Below are 22224 nucleotides of genomic sequence, written 5' to 3' on the forward strand. Positions count from 1 at the left end.
AATAAAGAAAAGGAAAAAGATGAGTAATTTGACTATTTTAGCTTTGGGAGCTCCTTTGTTGCTTGCCTGCCTGCGGGCAGGAAGATTTGTTTTGCATTTCTGTTTGAGTGGAGCATCAACACATCCTTTTCCTGCTTGAAAGCGTCTGTCTTCTTCACTGACACAGGGCATAAGGCCCCAAAAAGATGTTTTCTTTACTCTCCAAGCTCACTCCACCCCTCTCCAAAACTGCTCTCCACCTGCCTAAATCCTTCAGCACCACCACTCCACAGCCGCAAAACACCACCTCCGCCGCCGCCATCCTCACCGGCCTTATTCTAACCTCCACCAACCCAAAATCCCTTACCCAATCCCTCCTCTCCCCCTCCATCAACTGGACCCCGCTTTTAGTCGACACCATCCTCAAGCAGCTCTGGAACCACGGCCCCAAAGCCCTCCAATTCTTCCACCTCCTCCTCCACAACCACCCTACCTACATCCACTCCGTTTCCTCCTTCGACCATGCCATAGACATCGCTGCCCGTCTCCGTCACTACGCCACCGTTTTCACCCTCCTCCACCGTATGCGCTCTCTCCGCCTCCACCCCACCCCCAAAACCTTCGCCATCATCGCCGAAAGGTACGTCGCCGCTGGAAAACCCGATAAAGCCCTTAAAATCTTCTTGTCAATGCATGAACATGGTTGTTTCCAGGATTTGCATTCTTTTAATACAATTCTTGATGTTTTATGTAAAGCTAAACGTGTTGAGAAAGCATGCAACTTTTTTAAAGTACTCAGAGGAAAGTTTAAAGCCGATGTTATTAGTTATAACATAATCGCAAACGGTTGGTGCTTGATTAAGAGGACAAATATGGCTCTTGAGACTTTAAAGGAGATGGTGGAAAAAGGTTTGACTCCAAATTTGACTGCGTATAATATAATTCTAAAAGGCTATTTTAGAGCTGGTCAAATTGAGGAGGGTTGGAAGTTTTTTCTGGAAATGAAGAAGAGAAAGTGTGAAATTGACGTTGTTACTTATACTACTGTAGTTCATGGACTTGGTGTTGCGGGGGAGATTAAGAGGGCTAGAAAAGTTTTCGATGAGATGGTTAGGGAAGGTGTGTTGCCTTCAGTTGCAACTTACAATGCTTTGATTCAAGTTTTGTGTAAGAAAGATTGCGTGGAGAATGCTATTTTGGTTTTTGAGGAGATGTTGAGGAAGGGTTATGTTCCGAATTCAACTACTTATAACGTGGTGATTAGGGGGTTGTGTCATAAAGAACAAATGGATAGGGCTATCGAATTTATGGATAAAATGAGGGATGATGAATGTGGACCAAATGTGCAGTCATACAATATCGTGATTCGGTATTTCTGTGATGCTGGTGAGATTGAGAAAGGTTTGGAGTTGTTTCAGAAAATGAGTTGTGGTGATTGCTTGCCAAATTTGGATACGTACAATATTTTGATAAGTGCAATGTTTGTAAGGAAGAAACCCGATGATTCAGTGGTGGCTGGGAAGTTGTTAATTGAGATGGTTGATAGAGGATTTATGCCTCGAAGATTAACTTTCAATCGTGTTTTGGATGGACTTTTGCTGACAGGTAATCAAGGTTTTGCAAAGGGGATTTTGAGATTGCAGAGCAGATGTGGCCGTCTTCCTCGACAGTTTAAATTGTGAAGCCTGTTGTATCTGATTTTGTCATATCAACACTGTCGATCTCATTCCTATTTCTGAGGAATTATGCCTCTTTACTTTCTAAAATGCAGTGATTGTGAAGAAATCTGGTACTTTTTGTGACTGTCAGTTCTTGAGTGCATAGCTGTACCGAATTGGAGGATTTAGACTCGCTGGCTGATCGTTTGCCTTGTAGCACTTTTTGACAAAATCCTTCTGTTGTGTAAAATTTACAGACTCTTTTAACTCAAACCTTGTTTCATTTAATTGCTGCGGGGAGAATATGAGGTTGCTTCTAAGCAATGTTGCCATGTTTATTGAAGTATGTACTGGTGAGGAATTCGTGAGGGCACAAATAATTTTCTCAACCAGCTTTAATGTCAGCTAGAGATGCTTGAACTGAACATTTGTCATCATGAGGTCAGTATGTTAAACTATGATGTTTTTCCTGCCCTGTTTTATGGTTAACTCACAGTGCGTTATTCTTGGTTCAACTTTCGGGAAGATTTGCAAGCTTAATTTACTTTCCAAATCAACCAATCCTAAGCTTTTGCATTGGAGGATGATAATCTTTTTGAATTGATGTCCTCGATACAGCAACTTCTTACTTGCAGAAATGTGTTCCGGAGGTGGGTTTTCTAACTTTTCTTACCTTTTATCTTGAAACAATTGGTCATTTTATTTACATGCAACCTGCAGTGGTTGGAAGTTTCGGTTTCAAAATTTTTCATATTAACTGCAGGTGGTGGAGAGGTTTTCTTTGTAATACTTGGAGAGAGAGGAATAGCAGGCTTCAGTTGTATGAAATGCAGTGTATTATGAGCCTAGTGTGGCATTATCAGTAGTGCTGTCAAGTGTAGGGTATAAAGTTGTCCGAGGATTTAAGGATGCTGTCATGAATAGAGGATTGAGCCTGAAGTGCGAAATGAGGCAGTTGTTATTGGGGGGCATAATAGCATAATTTCTGCTTTGCTACTGGCATTCGTGTAGTAATTTTATTACCCGAATTCGAACCCGTTTACAATACCTGAATAAAATTGCAGCATTAGGACTCGAACCCAGGTCATGCAGGAAAGCACTCACGCCTCCACCATATGGCTAAGCCGTTTTTTTTGTTGTATGTTGATAAAATAATATATTTAGAATAAAGTTAGTTAAGTAACTAATTTGATGATATGAATATATAAATAAAAAATTATTAAATTATTAATTATATTTAAATAATATAAATATCATATCATATTATAAAAGAATATAATTTTATTTTTATTAATTTAATTAGTAATTAACTTTATAAAATACGTAAAAAAAATTATTGTGTATGTATAGGAGTTTGAGTAATTAGATATTCATGAAAAAAATTTTAATAATTTTTTAATTTAATTGAGTTTTTAAATCGATTAAGGTAATTTTAGGATAATAAAAATACAATAAAATTAAGATTAGGGTAATAACTTTTAAAATTATTCAGATATTTAATAAAATTAAGATAATTAAATTTTTATAAAAATAAAATTTAAATATCTTAAAATTATAAGATATTCGATCCCTTGACATCCCTAGTTTCTCTTGTGTGGCTGAGTTATGGCTGCTCCTGTTGGGCTAATAGAAGTGAAGTTGACCCAAGTTAACAGCTGTAACATTGTTATATATATTATAATGTTCAAACTGCCCTTTTTCCTTTAAAGGTCTCAAGGTGTTTAAAGTGTTTGTTCAAAATGGGAAAGTAGGACTAGGAAATGCCCCTGTAGCTGGAAGTAGCACTGAGTTTGCCTGTCATGTGTCTCACCGCAAATGTTGTACCTAAGTTATTAAGGCATGGTGACTGAAAATGTAGAATTAAATATTCCAACAAAGCCCAAGCCCAAAGCCCACCTGGAAGAAAAGGACTGAAGACAACACCACCTTTATGATTGCCATGCCGTGGGGCCCATTGCATGATGGGCAGGTTGGAGTGTGGGCCCCTTTTGTTCATGCGATTTTTCAACTCCAAAAAAACCGAAGCGCGACTCCATATTCTACTTTATGAAAATAATAATAAGAATAATAATTAAGCGTGAATGTGGAGGAGGAAATTGAAGTGATCAATCTTTTCTTTAAATCTATGAAATTTGGCATTGGATTTAGGTGTGCATTTCAAATCTCCATCTCAGGGAATATTATCATAACTAAATTCTATTTACGTTTTTTTTATCTTAATTTTTGCACATTTTTTGAATAATTTTATACATACTTGTAATTTCACAAAAATTAAATTATTAATTTTGTCGTCTATAAAATGCTAATTGATAACGGAGCCAGTGTACTAGAAAACAGCCATCCAACTCTCCTATCAAAGCACCAACGCCTCACTGCTCAAAAGGCTTCTTCTTTAGTTTTGAGTTTGAGATCACCATGGCGGTCCAAATTCCGAGTCGACAGTTACTCATCGACGGCGAGTGGAGAGAGCCCCTTCTCAAGAAACGAATCCCTGTCATCAACCCTGCCACTGAACAGATCATCGGTTATTCTTTTTCCTTTTTCCTCGATCCAGCTTCTTTAATTTTGTTGATTACTGCTTTAATCAGGATCTTCACTTGGATAAGGTTCTGAAATGTTTAAATTTCTTTGACGTTTCAGGTGATATTCCAGCAGCTACAGCTGAAGATGTGGACCTTGCCGTGGCTGCTGCTCGGAGAGCCCTTTCTAGAAACAAAGGCAAGGACTGGGCTTTGGCTTCTGGCGCTGTCCGTGCCAAGTATTTACGTGCCATCGCTGCTAAGGTATAATATAGTTCAATTTTATGTTACAATTCAATTTTATTACAAAAGTGATAATTTTTGTTCCGAATCCAATTATTAACCGATTGATGACCTTGAATCATTAAATTTTGCCACGCCCCATACAAAATAATGCACTTTATTAAAAATGTTACCCGACAAAAGGACATTTGCTGTGCGCTACTGCTGATATCTCGGAATTAGCATATCAATGTGCTGAGCCAAAAATTATGACCTGCTACAGGATGTCCGCTTATTTTTGTTTATTTTAGTCGGATCCAATGGTAGGGGTGAGCAAAACAGTTCGGTCTAATTGCTCTATGGAATCAATTGGTCCAAAATGTTTGGCTTTGTTGATTTTTTGGTCGATTCTCGATTTTAAAATTTTTAGACTAAACCACTCAAAAAACCAAACTAATTTTTTATATATTAATATATAACATTTTTTATATATATTAAGAAGAATTGATAGTAAACTTAATTAATAATATATTTAAAATATATTATTTTATTATATATACGTATACAAACCATAATCATAGTAATTTAATATTAATTATATATATTTACTTATTTATAAATCTGTATTAATATAAAATTACAAGTTATATATTTTAAATAATATAATTTATATGTTAATATTATAATATATGATAGTAAATATCTTACATATTAATGTGTTATAATTATTACACCTTAGTAATGTTTCGTAATATAAAATGTTATGTATATATATATACATATATATAATTGTATAAATATATTATATATACATGTATTTAATATATATAGAATCATTCTTATAACTTATAATAAATTTTATTTATATGATTACACTTAATAACTTTATTAGGTATCACCTTAGTTTTTATAACATATTGTTTATAATTAGCTTTTATTTATATAAACTTTGATATAAAACATTATAACATGTAAGTTGTATCATAATTTCATATATATATATAATAAAGTAATATATTATATATACATATATGTAATTTATACATAAGCATTATTATAAGTTATAATAAATCTTATTTATATGATTACACTTAATAACTTCATTAGTTATCGCTTTAGTTTTTATAACATATTGTTTATAATTAGTTATTATTTATCAAACTTTGATATAAAAATTAAAACATTATAACATATAAATTGTGTCATTAATTTTATATATGTAATAAAGTAATATATCATATATACACATATTTAATTTATACATAAGCATTATTATAATTTATATTAATTTTTATTTATATGACTACACTTAATAATTATGTGAGTGAAGGAACAAATGTATGTTTCTTTTTTTATATTTAGATTATTTGTATATTTTATAATTATGGATGAAGTTTATAAGTTTTAATATTATAATTTGTAAAAAAAAAAAAGTGATAAAATTTTAGTCCATTGGTCTAAAACCAAACTGGGTAAACCAATTCTATGTTTGGTCAGTTTGATCGGTTTTCTAAAAATGTTTGGTTTATTTGGTCCTTAGGTATAGCGGACCAAACCACTCAATCCACCCATTTGCTCACTCCTATCCATTGGTCAAGGTGCTACATTTTGGGTACTTCTACCTACTTCAGACAACTTGTGGTCAATGTTCTTGCTTTAAAACACTATATATGCTCTAGAGAAATTTTATGGTATGTTGTTTGGCTAGCAATTTCATTGCGATGAGATATGCAGATGCAGTCAAGTTTTCCTATACAAATAAACTAAAGTGGTGATGATAACTTTTGCAGATGAAGAACTAAAAAATTAATTCCCTTATCGGAATTCTGTGCAGATTTTTTATTGTAACTGAACACCTAGCATTTCTGTCACTTTCTGAATTTTCTTTTCTATGTTCATCTTTGAATTGGCTTTGTTGGCCCAATTGTGATTACTTTAGTATGTATGAATGGTTCAGATAACAGAGAGAAAATCTGAATTAGCAAAGCTTGAAGCAATTGATTGCGGGAAACCACTTGATGAAGCAGCATGGGACATGGTGTGCTTGCAACACTGATGAAGGTTCTATCTTCTATGGTTCAGCATTTAGCATGTTTTCTTACCTGTTTATTCATTTTATCCAGGATGATGTTGCTGGATGTTTTGAGTACTATGCGGACCTTGCTGAAGGTTTAGATGCAAAGCAAAAGGCTCCTGTCTCCCTTCCAATGGGTACATTTAAGAGTTATGTGCTTAAGGAACCAATTGGGGTTGTTGGATTGATTACTCCATGGTACTATTTGCTTCTTGTTTTTGGTTTGTTGTTCTTTGTGTAAATGGAGTTTACTATTTCTATATATTGTCATTCACTGGCAATGCTATGCTCTCATTTCCTATTAATATGAGTAAAGATCATGTTCTTCTCATTGTCCTATTATAAGGTTTGCTTGTACAATTTATCAAAGCTATTGTGTGCATTGTGTAACTTAGGTTTTTTTTTTTAAATACATGAGCAGCTTGATTACATGAAAGTAGGCCTGTATATTTTGCCTGTTGTGGTAATTGCAAAATAGTTGTCCAAGTTGCAAGTTAAAATTCCTTATCATTTGAAGGCTTAATTATCGCATTTGATATTATAATGCTTTATATCAATTAATTGGAATCACGTGCAGTGGGTGGCTTGAGGACTCTTTAATAATGGCTTTTGTGGATTGTTGTTTTTCTTGTGTTTTGAAGGAATTATCCACTATTGATGGCTGTATGGAAAGTAGCTCCTGCCTTGGCTGCAGGTTGTGCTGCAATACTGAAGCCTTCTGAGTTGGCATCTCTGTACGTTCTCAACTTAGTTACAGCAATTTGTTAATTTGTCAATTTTTATGAAATTTTGAGTTTGCTTGATTATATTTTATATTTGGGACCAAAAAATGCTGCTCATGATTTATGCTTTTTATTTTCTTTATTTTTTCCCAGCACCTGTTTGGAGCTGGCTGAAGTGTGTAGGGATGTTGGTCTTCCTCCTGGTGTCCTGAACATTCTGACTGGACTGGGCCCTGAAGCTGGTGCCCCTTTGGCATCTCATCCCAATGTTGACAAGGTTTAGTTGTCTTTAATCATTTTTTTATTGAAGCTTTTCTATGAACTTGAATTAGGAATGATTGATGATCTGGGTTATTGTAAGATAAATATCAAAAGTGGCATAAATTCTAATTGTTAGTTTTAAACAGATTGCCTTTACTGGAAGCACTGCAACAGGGAGCAAGATAATGGCAGCAGCAGCCCAAATGGTCAAGGTATATTAAAGTTCAATAATTCAAAACTTAGAAGTATCCTTTTGTTCTCTTATTGTTGTCATAGTCACTTTGATATCTGCATAAAATTATTTTATCTTATGTACTTTCTTTGGCAGCCTGTTTCTTTAGAGCTTGGTGGGAAAAGCCCAATTGTTGTCTTCGAGGATGTTGACCTTGACAAGGGTTAGTGCCATCTGAGTTACAATTTAATTGATGTATTGTCAATGTTCCTCATGTAGTAGGACTTGTTCGTTAGAAACAAATTGTTCATAAATGTCTGGTTTCTAAGACCTATCATGTTAGAAAACTATACTCCAGTTCGGTAGGTTGTTCATTGAAATTCTTGGTGATCTTAATAGCTGCTGAATGGACTGCATTTGGTGTCTTCTGGACAAATGGACAGATCTGCAGTGCAACATCCCGTCTTATTGTACATGTGAGTTGCTTAACCACATTGTTTGCTCTTTCTTTATAGGGTTTACAGACACTTGTTCATCGTTCCACTTTCTCTTTTGGTTTTAATATATGGAAGGGGAAATTTTGTAGTAATCCAGAACGAGGTTATTAAACACATGCAGTCATGCAATTTTGTTTAGTTTCAAGCATGATGTGAACCGATCCAGTTCACATACAAACTGGTGTAACTAACCTCTTTCTAGAGTAAGCACATCAACCTAGAAGGCTTCCTTATGGCATGTTGTCCTAGAAATTGGCATAACTATTTCTTTTGGAACACATATCATTTTGCCTTCCTGATACAGTGAAGAAGAGCTATAAATTTCACCATTCTTGTATTTCACAATAGATTAAGCACGCTTAGTTATAATGCACTGCCAGCTGAAAAATCTCATACAATAGATCCACTAGACAGAATTTTTTTTAATCAGGAGTCTATCCTTGTCGCTTTTCCCTTTTCTTCTTGTTTCCATCTTTCTTCTCATTATGAAAATGTACATTTCAATATTTCAGGAAAGCATTGCAAAAGAATTTCTGGACAGGCTTGTGAAATGGACTAAGAACATTAAGATTTCAGATCCCTTAGAAGAAGGTTGCAGGCTCGGCCCTGTTGTTAGTGGAGGGCAGGTAATAATGCTGTTTGAGAACTATGTATCATTTTCCATCCTTCTTTCTTTTTCCTTCTTTTGAAATGGGGAGCAGGGCCAGTAGGAGATGTTAAATTCAGCAGAAATAACCCGCTTCCCTATCCTTCTTCCTGTTCTCCCATTAGTGCTTTTTGTTAAATCCACCTTGTTATGTTTGTTCTCCAGTGTCTCTATGGTTCTCTCGATATGTATTGAGGTGACAGGCTTAGATATTGAATTTGAAAATTCAGTTGATTTGGGCATTTGGCACCCTATGTTACTAAAGAGTCAATTGTTAGACATGCTACTACCTATATGTTCAAAATTTCAAGATTTTGTGCTTAGTAAAATTTATTTCATTGGCTACAGTATGAGAAAGTATTGAATTTCATCTCAACTGCTAAGAGTGAGGGTGCTACCATTCTGTGTGGTGGAGTTCGTCCTGAGGTATCCACTGCTTCTCATTATTTTCACTGTATCTCTTTCTAAACCTGTCACCTTCTCTTATATATTCAACAAATATTTGGCAGCATTTAAAGAAGGGGTTTTTTGTTGAACCAACTATAATAACTGACGTGACAACTTCCATGCAAATCTGGAGGGAAGAAGTTTTTGGACCTGTTCTTTGTGTTAAAACGTTTAGTACGGAAGAGGAAGCCCTTGACTTGGCAAATGACACCCAGTGAGTCACCTAATTTTCTTGTTGATTTAAGTGCAGTAAATTGATATTTTGTCTGCATAAACTGTCTCTAATTTCTTTTGGGTTGTTTAATGATTTCTTTCCCTTCTCTTTCTTGTTTTGGTCTGATTATGCTGATGACTATTTTTTAAAATTTCCAGTTATGGCTTGGGTGCCGCTGTGATATCAAATGACCTGGAAAGATGTGATCGTGTCAGTAAGGTGGGAGTTACTTGTAGTTTGAAGTTTTGAGCCATTCTGCACCTTAGTTGATGCTGTGAATCTCTGTATCTTTGTCATTGAAATTTTTATCTTTTCTCCTGCTTTGCAGGCTCTCCAAGCAGGTATAGTCTGGATCAATTGTTCACAGCCATGCTTCTGTCAAGCTCCATGGGGAGGCAACAAGCGCAGTGGTTACGGGCGTGAACTAGGGGAATGGTATTACTCTGATCATCCAAATTATAGTGTTGCAGTATCATATTATTATAATTTTCAAATGCCAAGCATTTCTGACTCGATGGAAGTCTCTGCATCGATGCTTCTTATATCAACAAAATGCTTTTTCTTCTCCTGGATGACTGTTGGAACTGATTCTAACAGCAGCTGGTTCCTTTTTGCTTGCTTTTTTTTTTTTTTTTCCATAGGGGTCTGGAGAATTACCTGAGTGTGAAGCAAGTCACACAGTATGTCTCGGACGAACCATGGGGATGGTATCGCTCTCCATCAAAGCTGTGAGAATCCTCGTGGATGTTGAAACAAATCTTTTGCACTAAAACAGCGGAGAAGAGGGAATAATATTGTGAGAGCTGAGAGGACTGCTATGTACTATGTATTGAACTGAATACTGGAAAAAGATGGATTATTTTTCATATAGTTTGTTGTTCATTATATTTTCTTGTCTTAGCTGATTAACTGGTATTTTCCTGTCGGCTGTATCGTCACCTCCCACAGCGATGGTGGGATAATGCTTTGTGGTCTCGGTAGGTTGAAAACTTGAAAGGAAGAGAAAAAATCATTCATTCGCTCTATCTGGCGCCAAAAGTGGCTGGATCTGGTGCTAGGCTCTAGATCGGAGACCAACGACGCCAGATCTGGCGTTTTTTTGACGCCGAGATCTCGAGTTTTGGTTTATAGCGCCGGTTGCTAGATCCGACGGCACTGATCGCCGGTATCTTTTAATGTTTTGAATTAGCACAAAATATGGCGGGAGAGGGGAGTCTCAGTCCACAACGTCAAGTACAGTAGAAGCAACAAAAGAATACATTACATCAGCCATCGAAATAAAAAAAGGGCCAGTAAACAAACAATATACAAAAAGGCAAAAAAAAAATCACTTTCAACTTCACGAGCAATGATGACTTATTGCAACGAGAGCATATCAGTACACTGTTGACTCTACTGGAGGAAAAGAGCGAGCAAAAAATGGCAATTATTCCGATTCCAAGCCGACAACTGTTCATCGACGGCGAGTGGAGAGAGCCTTTACTCAAGAAACGCATCCCTATCATCAATCCTACTACCGAACAAATCATCCGTTTATTAAAATTTTTCCTTCCCTTAAATATAAGATAGTCACTCCATATTTCTTTTAAGCTTTATAGAAAATAGAAAATGGTGGTTTGTTCATTGTTTGATACTTCTATTCTTTTTTTCAGGTGATATTCCGGCGGCGACTGCTGAAGATGTGGAGGTTGCGGTGGAAGCCGCTCGTAGAGCACTTTCTCGGAACAAAGGGAAAGATTGGGCCTTGGCTTCCGCTGCTGTCCGTGCTAAGTATTTGCGTGCCATTGCTTCTAAGGTAATTTTGCAAATTCAGCCTTCCTTTTGGTTCTTAGTTGCTACCACTATTTGCTTTTGCCAGTCTCATTTATCCAAAAAATGGATATCAATTTTGGAACCTTACTTTTGTTATCTATTCGAGAAGCCAATGTTGCAAAAATTGTAAATTGCACCCTTTCCCTATGAAAATTGTTTAATTTCTTAGATTTATCCTTCCTACTAAACAATATGTATGCTTTCAAGAAACTTCTGAACATGCTGTGGGCCTTACACTTGCAACGCAAGCTTGTTGAAAAAAATCCATGTTCATTAGATTCACTACCCAAGTGAACCGCAAGAAATGGCGACACTGATATGAGTAAATAGCTAGGTGGAATTAATTAAGCAAATTTAGATGTGATGGTTTTGAGAATTGACTGATGAAGATGTTGCATTTCTTTTTAATCAGAATTCCTGTCAGAGTTTTCTTTTAAATGTAATGCTTGTGTGTTTGTTAGATTCTGCGATTGTTTTGACATTCTTGTTCTCTCGATGAAAGTGATTTGATCTTTTTTATGTCTTGACCTCTTATTTTATGGGTTCTTTGGGTGATCCAGATAAAAGAGAGGAAATCTGAGCTTGCAAAACTTGAAACAATTGATTGTGGGAAACCACTTGGTGAAGCAGAAGGGGACATGGTATGCCTGCAACACCTTTGGAGATGTTATGTTTCCATATTCTGTAGGGTTTTAACCTGCTTTTTTGTGTTTTATAGGAGGATGTTGCTGGATGCTTTGAGTACTATGCTGACCTCGCTGAAAGTTTAGATGCCAAGCAAAAGGCTCCAGTCTCTCTTCCTATGAAGACATTTAAGAGCTATGTGATCAAGGAACCCATTGGGGTTGTTGGTTTAATCATCCCATGGTACTTCCAGTTTCTTCCTGTTGTTTTTTCACTTCTTTTTGTGTTTAAGTAATATTTTTGTTGCTTACTCGGCCACACTGCATGCGGTTGTTTCTTGATGGAATCATCCATGAGTGTTGCTCTTCTCCCAGTCACCCAATACTTTTTTGAGATTTGTGCATAACGTGGTTTTGTTCTTGGGTTTGCTTGTTTGATTTGCCTAAAGTACTTCCATTTGTTATATAAATTACAAAGCCAAGTGAATCAATGTGTTTGCCTTTTAACTCCTAAATTGCTTTCTGATGGACCTAGTTGGTAAATAAGTGCTCTAAATTGTTCCTCTTAATGTTAAAGTATACACTATCATGGAGGCTGCACATTTAAGCGTAGTGCTATTCCATTTGCTTCTTATTAGGGTAACTTATGATAATTGTGGTCCTCAATGATCTGAGACCCTTCAAGGGCTTGCAATAATTACATGGACTGTTGTTCAAAGTAATATCAGCTTTCAATGTTTACCTTGATATTCAATAAACTAAGAATTGCTTCTCTTTTGTTTTTAAGGAATTACCCGCTTTTGATGGCTGCATGGAAAGTTGCTCCTGCCTTGGCTGCAGGTTGTGCTGCAATACTGAAGCCCTCTGAGTTGGCATCTGTGTATGCTCTCTATTTACCTGCACCAGTTTTCCTGTTACTTTGTCATTTTTAATAGTATATTTAGGGGAACATTGGCTTGATTTTGGATTTGGGACCAATATTGATCCTTTCATTTATTTTGCCTTTCATTATTTTTCCTTTTCCATATCAGGACCTGTTTGGAGTTGGCAGAAGTGTGTAGGGACGTTGATCTTCCTGCTGGTGTCCTCAACATTCTGACTGGACTGGGCCCTGAAGCTGGTGCACCTTTGGCATCTCATCCCCATGTTGACAAGGTTAAATTGATTTTAATCGTTTTCTTCAATAACTTTTTCTACAAATTTGAATTTTATATGATTTTTGGCAGAATCACAACTGGGGGATTTGAGGTACTAGACATTTAGCATGACATAATTGCTAATGATTAATTAGCTGCTAACAGATTGCATTTACTGGAAGCACAGCCACAGGGGTCAAGATAATGACAGCTGCTTCTCAAATGGTCAAGGTATGTTGAAGTTCTAAAATCTCATCATTGAACTTTTTTATAATCCAGTGCATAAAATCTTCTATGTGGTTTCTGTGGCAGCCTGTTTCTTTAGAGCTTGGTGGAAAAAGTCCAGTAGTTGTGTTTGAGGATGTTGACATTGACAAGGGTTAGTGCCATGAAAATCACTATTTAAGCATGCGAATTATTAGTATTTCTTATATGATTTGACTTGTTTTTGCAGAAACAAATGGTTCATAAGACTTTGGTCATCTGAACTATCAATGCAGAAAATTAGTATATGTTTATGCTGTTGCTAATTTACTTGCCTGTGCTTTTATTAGCTGTTGAATGGACCTTATATGGTTGCTTTATACAAATGGCCAGATCTGCAGTGCAACATCCCGTCTTATTGTGCATGTAAGTGCATGAACTCATTGGTTTCTTGCCCTTTATAGAGTTATCAATTTCTTTTTTCTATCATTTTACATGTGGCATGAGGTTATGATACATACCAAGGACTGTGTTTCGATATTATCTGGTTCAGACTGACCACAACCAAGAGGGAACTGGTCCAATCCATTCATAAACTGATAAACTGGTTAGACTGAGCACACAGCCAAACAGGACTCTTTGAATCCACCTCAGCAGATATTTAATCCGGCAAATCTACCTGTATAAATCTCAATTCAGCAGGTCCAAACACCCATTGGGTAAACTATTACAGGAGCAGACCAAACTAATAGAAAGGCAGATATCAGTGCCCAGACAACCTGGTGCCTTTAGCTCACCAAAGTCAGCTAACAAACTGAAAAGGCATCGAAACAGCAACTATCACAACCTTATTGACTCTTCCACCCTTCCTAGCTCTTTAATGTGCAGTAGCTTGTCCCCAACCTAGCAGTGAATAAGTATGAAGTAATCTCTTTAATGGCTCCATGTTCCATTGTTATATTTAAGCCTGTCTCTTCATCTCTATAAGCTGTGCGCTGTCATCAAAAGTGTTCTCTATCTCCTTCTTCATAAGTTCATAAGCCCTCTTGTATTGGACAGTAGTTGCAAGAAAATTAAATTTGATGTGCATTCAACTAAAGCCTTAAACCATAAATCCAAGAAAGAGAACACCGTGCTTCTACTACCATGATTTTTTCGATTAACCATTTAGCATGTTATTGTTAGTTCTTCATTATCTTTTTTATATTTCCAACTCCTTCATGAAAAGTCAATATTTTCATTTGTTTCACAGGAAAGCATTGCAGCGGAATTTCTGGATAGGCTTGTGAAATGGAGTGAGAACATCAAAATTTCAGATCCCTTAGAAGAAGGTTGCAAGCTTGGCCCCATTGTTAGTAGAGGGCAGGTAAGCAATTCTTTCAACTGTATGTTTCACCATGTATTCATGTTAGACTGGGAGGAGGGGCTCGAAAGGAGCTCCACAGGTTGTTTAAGACAGATCTTCATACCATTGCTGGGGACAGAGATTGGATAAAAAAGCACAAAATTGAAACCTATCTGCAGATGGAGAATTTAGTATATGCGCTATATAACATAGAAATTATTAGGAGTTGAGTAAGAGTTTGAAAGCCTCAATTTCGAAACTAGTACTATTTTTACCTCCCACTTAAATAATCTATGGTCATTCAAATCATTTGCCTTATGCCAAGTTTTCAAGCAAATCAATTATATTCCATTTTACTCTCCAATGCCAAATCTATTTTTGTATTTGGCTTGATTTGGTTGTTCATTGAGAAAATTTCCTGTGGAGCAATGTGTTTCTTTGTCGGGAATGTAGCCCTTGATCTGTCAACTGGTTTAACTCAAAAGATCCTTATTATGGTATATCTAAGGTTTCAAATTTGCCAGATCTCATCCATATTAATATTTGAGTAATCTGCTGCAGTATGAGAAAGTATTGAAGTTCATCTCTACTGCTAAGAGTGAGGGTGCAACTATTTTGTATGGCGGAGCTCGTCCTGAGGTATAATTCTCTGCTTCTCAATACTTGGCACTATTCTCCTTTCAAAATTCTTCACTTTTCTTATTCATAAAATGTTTGGCAGCATTTAAAGAAAGGATTCTTCATTGAACCAACCATCATCACTGATGTAAAAACCTCTATGCAAATCTGGAGAGAAGAAGTTTTTGGACCTGTTCTTTCTGTTAAAACATTTAGCACAGAAGATGAAGCCATTGAATTGGCAAATGATACCCAGTAAGTTTATGTATACAATTCCAATGAGTCGATCCTTGTCTCTAGAAAATGACAATGAAGTGTGAGTTAGTGATTTGTTTAGTCCTTTCTCTAACCTTTAAGTTTATACCTACCCCCACGCCCAACCAAAAAAAAGAAAAAGGGCTTATCAGTTTGATCAACCAAGTTCTTATAGTTTCTTTGTAATATTATTTAGTTATGGTTTGGGAGCTGCTGTGATATCAAAGGATCTGGGAAGGTGTGATCGTTTAAGCAAGGTAAGACTTGTGTTTGAAGCATATTGCAATGATGCAGCCTACGATGGCAGTTGGTTTTGCGAATAATGAAATGAGTATTTACCTTAGCTTCTTTCATGCAGGTTGTGCAGGCAGGCACTGTGTGGATCAATTGTTCACAGCCATGCTTCTTCCAAACAGCATTCGGAGGCATCAAATGGAGTGGCTTTGGGCGTGAACTAGGGGAATGGTATTTTATCTTTATTTATTTATTTTATTTTTGGATAGTTTACCGTAATCATCAGATGCATATCCAGTTTGTCAAAGAAAACAGAGAAGCCAGGCATTTTATATGTTGTTAATTCCCGTTTGTATAATGAGCAAAGTCAGAGGTAGTACTGACAGATGGGTATGTTTGTGGCAGGGGACTTGAAAATTACTTGAATGTGAAACAGGTGACACAGTATGTGTGCGATGAACCATGGGGGTGGTACCAGTCTCCTAAGCAACGAAGTTGTCCTTGGAAATACAAATACTAGTGTTTGCAATTGCAGGTCTACCAATAATAGTGGTAAAAAGATGGAAAGATTGATAGTAATTGGAAAATCCAAATACTTTCTGTATGTATGATTTGGTTAGTGTGAATCGCTTGCGAGTTATGTTGAAAACAAAACAAAGAAAGGGAGAAATGCTCTTACTCATTATTAACTGGTTTTGTGCTAGCCTTGTACGTGGAAGTAGTGTTACGGACGTAGGTGCGTAGGATGCTATGAGTCGGAAGCAGTTGTTACATAAGGACACTGCTCTCTCAGCCAGAGTGCCATGATTTTTGGCTGTAAACAAACAAAAAAGGTGAGGTGGGTTTGTCGCATGGCATGTTCAGCCAATGGTTGAGGGAACAACTTGTCAAACTTGTATATATTTTTCTCGAGATTGAAAGCTCCATCTCACTTGGTGTTTTTTCCTAGTTTAGAAGCAAATTTAAAGACTGGTTCGTACTTTCAGATAGCCAACTCAGAGATTTAAGGTGCCGCCAACTTGGTGGTCAAAACAGTGTTACGGAAGGACACGTAGGTTTGAGTTTGATACAGATTTATTATTCTACTGGTATGTTTTTATTTCTTGACAAAGATATATGATAGCGAATACCGGCCAGCATAATTCATGTACCGATGGGAGTTGTGGATATTTATAGAATTGGATGTAGACATTACTCGAATAATAAGTGCATATATTCTCTATGCCTATTCTTAAATTAAAATTAAATGAGCAAAAATTCATCATAAACAACTACATACATACTTGATACGTTTGAATATTCGTCCCAAATCCCAACCTAGTGGAGTGGGCCAGCAGCCAACAAGGCAAGCAGTCCCACCACCAAACCCATCCCCAAAAGCCCATCTCTTCCCGCAATAACAGTGAAACGGACGGACAGCAGAGGCATGGAAATATGTACTCAAACAGTTTTGAGTACCTGAAAACTTTCAGGTACCTAAAGCCTGCCTAAGGAAACTTCCTTGCTTTGGCCGTTTATTATTTCTTTTTCGTTTTAGCCACTTATCGTTACCCGGTGGTGTCCGTCTTGTCTTTGCATGTCCAAAATTCTAACTCATTTTATCTCACTAAAACTGCAGCTTCCAAAGTATCCTTCCTCTTTTTGTACCCCACAAGAGAATTTCCTTCTTTCTTTCTTTCTTTTACATTATTATTATTAATATTATTATTATTATTATATCTCTTTACATCACTCACCTCTCTCTCTCTGTCTAACTTTTCAAGCGACACACAATTATTGTCGTACTGCTACTGTGAGCTTCATTTGGTTGGTACTGGATGCCTCAATGTTTATCCAAATCGTACATCTGGGTCATGTGTAGAATGTGAATTCATTTTGTTAGCTTCTTTTACGGAGAGGCTACTCTTAGCTTTCTTATGTAAGATTTCGTTTTGCCTATTGCGCTTTGTGTTGGAGATCTGGGATTTTTGTTGATTTCGAGATGGGGAGCTCAGACGAGAAGGTGGTTGCTGTCATCATGGTCGGTGGACCCACTAAAGGTATGCCTTTTATGTTCTAAAGACTGTGCAGAGACAAGTTTTTCATGGGGAAGTTTATGCACTTGGATGTTATGGCTTGCTCATTATAGTTCTGTTCGGATTATTTGGTTTAGATATGAAGTTTGTTCGAATGAATAATGACATCTTCTGCCTTTTTTCTTTGGTTAATGTTCATAATTTCGAGTCAAATTAGTGAAAACTTCTATCTTTGGACTGAAAATTGAAATGCTTTCATTATTTCCTTTGGATTTGATGTGGATTTTCGATTCAATGTGAAGGTTTGACGTGGTATGACTTTGATATTTTGCATATTGCAGGCACTCGATTTCGACCATTGTCATTGAACGTTCCAAAGCCTTTATTTCCTTTGGCCGGACAACCTATGGTTCATCATCCAATTTCTGCTTGTAAAAGGGTGCGATGTTTGATCTATATCTAATAGAATATAAAAATGCACTTTTTGTTTAACACTTCTGGTATGTGCTTAAGGTCAATGTCTCTGTTGTAGATTCCAAACCTAGCCCAGATCTATCTAGTTGGTTTCTATGAGGAGCGTGAATTTGCAATGTATGTCTCATCAATCTCTAATGAACTAAGAGTTCCTGTCAGGTAACTTCCTGCCTTTGTGCTCAGCACTCAGCTAAATATACAATGGTCATGAGAAGATTGACATGTCTTTATGATTGCTAAATCTTAGTGCTAATCTTCCTTCTTCTTTTTTTAACTTTTACACTGCTATTAGATACTTAAGGGAAGACAAGCCACATGGTTCAGCTGGTGGACTTTACAACTTCAGAGATCTGATCATGGAAGACAATCCGGTTTATTTCTTAACCTGTTTCCTTCATAGAGGCATATCCTTTTGTCTTGACACTTTCTTGTGATTTAGTAGAGTGAAATGGACAGACATACACAGATTCTAATTTGTACTTTTTGTTCATTCATACTTCACTTTCACACACTAATATAGATGTGTTGTGTGCTTATCTTGTTGCAGTCTCATATCTTCTTGCTGAATTGTGATGTTTGCTGCAGTTTTCCACTGCCAGAAATGCTTGGTAATTTTCTTTGCAATGTTTGACCATGTGTTATATCAATCTTAATTTTCTGATTAGAGTTTGTTGGTGATATCTTTATGTTGCTAAGTCTCTGGTGTCAATATTTTAGGACTAAAATGTAGTTGAGACAGATGGAATGACTGGGAGGTTGTTGCTTTTAGTTTTATATTTGTCTTACAGGAGGCTTAATTCTGCCTTTTTTCTTTCTTGATATGCACAGAGGCTCACAAAAGATATGGTGGAATGGGGACCATCCTAGTAATCAAGGTTGGTCAGCTGAAATGCAAGATGTTTACATAAGGAAATTTCTGTCATTGCATGATCTATTGGTATTACCATGTACTTGTGTAGTTTGGCCTCATTCTTCTCTTTATAGGTTTCAGCTGAGTCAGCCAGTCAGTTTGGGGAGTTGGTAGCAGACCCAGTCACCAAAGAACTGTTACATTATACGGAGAAACCTGAAACTTTCGTATGTGCAGTATCAGAGATTTGACTACATTTACCAAAATTTTCATTTTTTGTTTTTTCTTCCAATGTTTGGATTTAAGGGATGCTCTGCTCTAATATCTTTCCATAATGCAGGTAAGTGACCATATAAATTGTGGTGTCTATGTATTTACCCCAGACATTTTTACTGCCATACAGGGTGTTTCCTCTCAACGGAAAGACAGAGGTTGGTATAGAAGATTGTTAAATGAAATATGTGTTCTTAATTGCAAGTTGCCAAGCTGTTGTGGCTCTGTACTCATTTAAAACACAAAATGAATGCACCGGCCTGTTATATTATTAGGGGATCACTTCAAGCTATAGAGTTTGTTTTTCATTTTGAAGTTATGCCATCTTTCCACATCTTGATCAAATAGAAAATTTTGCCTTGGCTCATATTCCTACTACATCTAAATATAATTAATCTTCATCATGCTGAATCTGAATCATGTTTTATTTACTTATAGCCAATCTGAGACGTCTCTCCAGCTTTGAAGCCCTCCAGTCAGCTACAAGGTATGTCTATCCTTTTTCTTTATTTTTACAGAATCACAGCAACAATAGGTGCACTCTACATATTTTGCTCTTCTTTTGTCTTAATCACAGTAGTAACTTTTGCACTTGGTTTATGTTCATTTCTATTTCCTTTGATATCAACCTAAGCTGAAAAAATTATCCTACATGGCTTGCTATATTTTTTCACATTTTCCATACAATGTGCAATTAATAGATTAGAATAATGCAACTATTTGCTCTCCGTTAATAAAGTTTCATTTTTTTTCCCCAGTTTTTTCGAAAGCCATCAAAATGATTCTAGGCTTTAATGCATCTACATAGGTAAAAATACATGCAATAGGCACACTGATTTACTGGGGATGGAGTTAAAATCTAAACAAAACTGAATCCTTCACACATTTTCTTGGGGCTGTTTGAACCCATATTGTGGTTTTAGATACTGGGTGGTACCTCCTGTGGGCATTTATTTGTATAGCAAAATACTTAAAATATGTTTATTTGAATTTGGTTGCATTTATTTGTTGATACAATTATCATTACCCCATTTTGGATCTAGCTGAATCCATATGTATATCTCAACATGTATCCTGATATGAGTCCCTTTATCAGGAGTCCTCCCTCAGATTTTGTAAGGTTGGATCAAGACATTCTGACTCCTTTTGCTGGGAAGAAGCAGTTGTATACATATGAGACAATGGATTTCTGGGAACAAATTAAAACCCCTGGGTAAGTCAGACTGTTGTGGGGTGCTATTTGTTTCAATATCTTCCACCTCTGCTTTGTTTCTATCCTCTGGTTTTTGTTTTCATTTTTAATGATAATGAAAATGGAGAAAAATCAAATTGAAACATCAAACAATACCAAGACTCAAATGTGAATTGCATAGCTAAAATGAAGCAACATCATTTGTCCCTTCTAGTAGACCTAATTTTTCTATGTCAATATCTGCAGAATGTCCCTAAAATGTTCTGGTTTGTATCTCTCCCAATTTCGGTTTACCTCTCCCAATCTTTTGGCTAGTGGGGATGGTACAAAAAGTGCCACCATTATCGGTGATGTTTATTTTCATCCATCGGCAAAAGTACATCCAAGTGCTAAGGTAATTATATCCTTTTATTACTTTCTGATCATGATGTGGGCATACCATTTCGGGAACAAGATGGTGTTGCTTTGTCCCATTATATGATCATTCTCTTTCTTTACTGTTGTCTGCATCATCTATGGGATTGACTAGTCTGCGACATGGTGAAACAGGTTGGTCCCAATGTCTCAATATCAGCTAATGCACGTATAGGAGCTGGTGTAAGGCTCATCAGTTGTATCATTCTTGATGGTGTTGAAATCATGGTATGACCAGAGTGAGATTTTGGAAGTAGTGAAAATTTTAGGCCTTGAGCCTGACACATGTACATTCATTTTCACTGTTCCGATTTGCGACGCATTTTTATTCTGTTCCAGGAAAATGCTGTTGTCGCTTATGCGATTGTTGGGTGGAAGTCTTCTATTGGGAAATGGTCCCGTGTTCAGGCAAGTTTAACTTATGGTTATTTTTATGTGACATATTGTCAATGACTGAAAGGATGTTGTATGTGTATTTTTATGCTAGTTTTGCAACATAATTTGTTGCCTTGATTCATTGATGATGTCTTAATTATGAAAAAAATGTGATGTCTGATAACAGTATTAAGTTCGATAAAGGAATGTAAGGAGTGAAATACTATTATGTTTTATGTCAGTCAATCCCCACTTAGCTTATCAACTTGATGAAATAAAAAGAAGACCTTTGTCTCTTTTTCTTACCTGCCATAGTGTGCTAAATTGAATCAACTTGTTGCAGGCTGAAGGAGATTATAATGCCAAACTTGGGATTACAATTCTTGGTACTTTTTTTTTGGAGTGATACAAGTCTTTTATTATTTCCATTAGTGTGATGAGATAAAAGTGTTGAATCTGGTATTGGCACATTTGTGGCAGGAGAAGCAGTGGGTGTTGAAGATGAAGTAGTGGTCACCAATAGCATTGTCCTTCCGAACAAGACACTCAATGTCAGTGTTCAAGATGAAATCCTTCTATGATATCCCAATTACCCACCATCCTATCCTGTGCTGTCTGCCCCTTATTGTATTGCAATGGTCGATGCTCTTTTACATTTTGTCAACCAGGAAAAGCGGAGCATTCCATAAAGGTAATTTTTCCATATGTAAATTGACTCTTAAAATCAGAATAAAAGGAATTTGGGTGGTTGTATTATCTATGTGTGTTTCTTTTTCGAAAAGTTAAATGCCAGAATCGTTAGCATTTATGGACACTTGTATTTCCTTTGCTCTTGCCAGTCAGTCAATGCTGGATTCATTCTGCGAGGCATAAGGCTTTGTATCTTGCCTTGCTACAACTATAATCAAACACAACGTCATGCTTCGCCATTTTAGGATAATCCGATTAAGTTGACGACATCATGATGTCATCACCTGTCAAAAGCAGCATTGA

General features: G+C 36.4%; 3 protein-coding genes and 1 pseudogene across 4 annotated transcripts; all 4 read left to right on the top strand.

Moving 5' to 3' along the window:
* LOC18603821 (pentatricopeptide repeat-containing protein At1g74900, mitochondrial) lies at positions 37–2712 on the top strand. 2 transcript variants are annotated; one of them, XM_007036018.2, is made up of 3 exons: positions 37–2078; positions 2164–2287; positions 2401–2712. In XM_007036018.2, exon 1 carries the CDS (start codon positions 186–188, stop codon positions 1659–1661), a length of 1476 nt encoding a protein of 491 aa, XP_007036080.2. In that variant the 5' UTR covers positions 37–185; the 3' UTR covers positions 1662–2078; positions 2164–2287; positions 2401–2712. The 2 variants fall into 2 exon arrangements, with proteins under 2 accessions (XP_007036080.2, XP_007036083.2); XM_007036021.2 differs by having other exon boundaries at positions 37–2287.
* Positions 3960–10281, top strand: LOC18603822 (betaine aldehyde dehydrogenase 1, chloroplastic). The gene is made up of 15 exons (XM_018117632.1): positions 3960–4161; positions 4278–4420; positions 6336–6416; positions 6502–6650; positions 7094–7186; positions 7328–7451; positions 7582–7647; positions 7764–7830; positions 8007–8083; positions 8617–8730; positions 9099–9176; positions 9260–9411; positions 9570–9630; positions 9740–9846; positions 10053–10281. Exons 1-15 carry the CDS (start codon positions 4053–4055, stop codon positions 10141–10143), a joined length of 1512 nt encoding a protein of 503 aa, XP_017973121.1. The 5' UTR covers positions 3960–4052; the 3' UTR covers positions 10144–10281.
* LOC18603823 lies at positions 10436–16860 on the top strand (annotated as a pseudogene).
* On the top strand, positions 17357–22045 carry LOC18603824 (mannose-1-phosphate guanyltransferase alpha). The gene is made up of 15 exons (XM_007036024.2): positions 17357–17677; positions 17995–18092; positions 18186–18286; positions 18420–18498; positions 18675–18735; positions 18956–19002; positions 19112–19204; positions 19318–19408; positions 19689–19737; positions 20347–20463; positions 20689–20836; positions 20992–21084; positions 21196–21264; positions 21575–21617; positions 21712–22045. Exons 1-15 carry the CDS (start codon positions 17620–17622, stop codon positions 21810–21812), a joined length of 1248 nt encoding a protein of 415 aa, XP_007036086.2. The 5' UTR covers positions 17357–17619; the 3' UTR covers positions 21813–22045.

Source organism: Theobroma cacao, chromosome 3 (assembly GCF_000208745.1).
Source record: "Theobroma cacao cultivar B97-61/B2 chromosome 3, Criollo_cocoa_genome_V2, whole genome shotgun sequence".
In the NCBI taxonomy this organism is placed as follows: domain Eukaryota; kingdom Viridiplantae; phylum Streptophyta; class Magnoliopsida; order Malvales; family Malvaceae; genus Theobroma; species Theobroma cacao.

Coding starts and splice junctions, on each gene's coding strand:
- LOC18603824 (XM_007036024.2), top strand. CDS start 17,620: ATGGGGAGCTCAGACGAGAAGGTGGTTGCTGTCATCATGGTCGGTGGA. Junction 18,287..18,419: donor GAACTAAGAGTTCCTGTCAG/GTAACTTCCTGC, acceptor CACTGCTATTAG/ATACTTAAGGGAAGACAAGC. Junction 20,464..20,688: donor GAACAAATTAAAACCCCTGG/GTAAGTCAGACT, acceptor CAATATCTGCAG/AATGTCCCTAAAATGTTCTG.
- LOC18603821 (XM_007036021.2), top strand. CDS start 186: ATGTTTTCTTTACTCTCCAAGCTCACTCCACCCCTCTCCAAAACTGCT.
- LOC18603822 (XM_018117632.1), top strand. CDS start 4,053: ATGGCGGTCCAAATTCCGAGTCGACAGTTACTCATCGACGGCGAGTGG. Junction 8,084..8,616: donor CATCCCGTCTTATTGTACAT/GTGAGTTGCTTA, acceptor TCAATATTTCAG/GAAAGCATTGCAAAAGAATT. Junction 9,177..9,259: donor GTGGTGGAGTTCGTCCTGAG/GTATCCACTGCT, acceptor AATATTTGGCAG/CATTTAAAGAAGGGGTTTTT.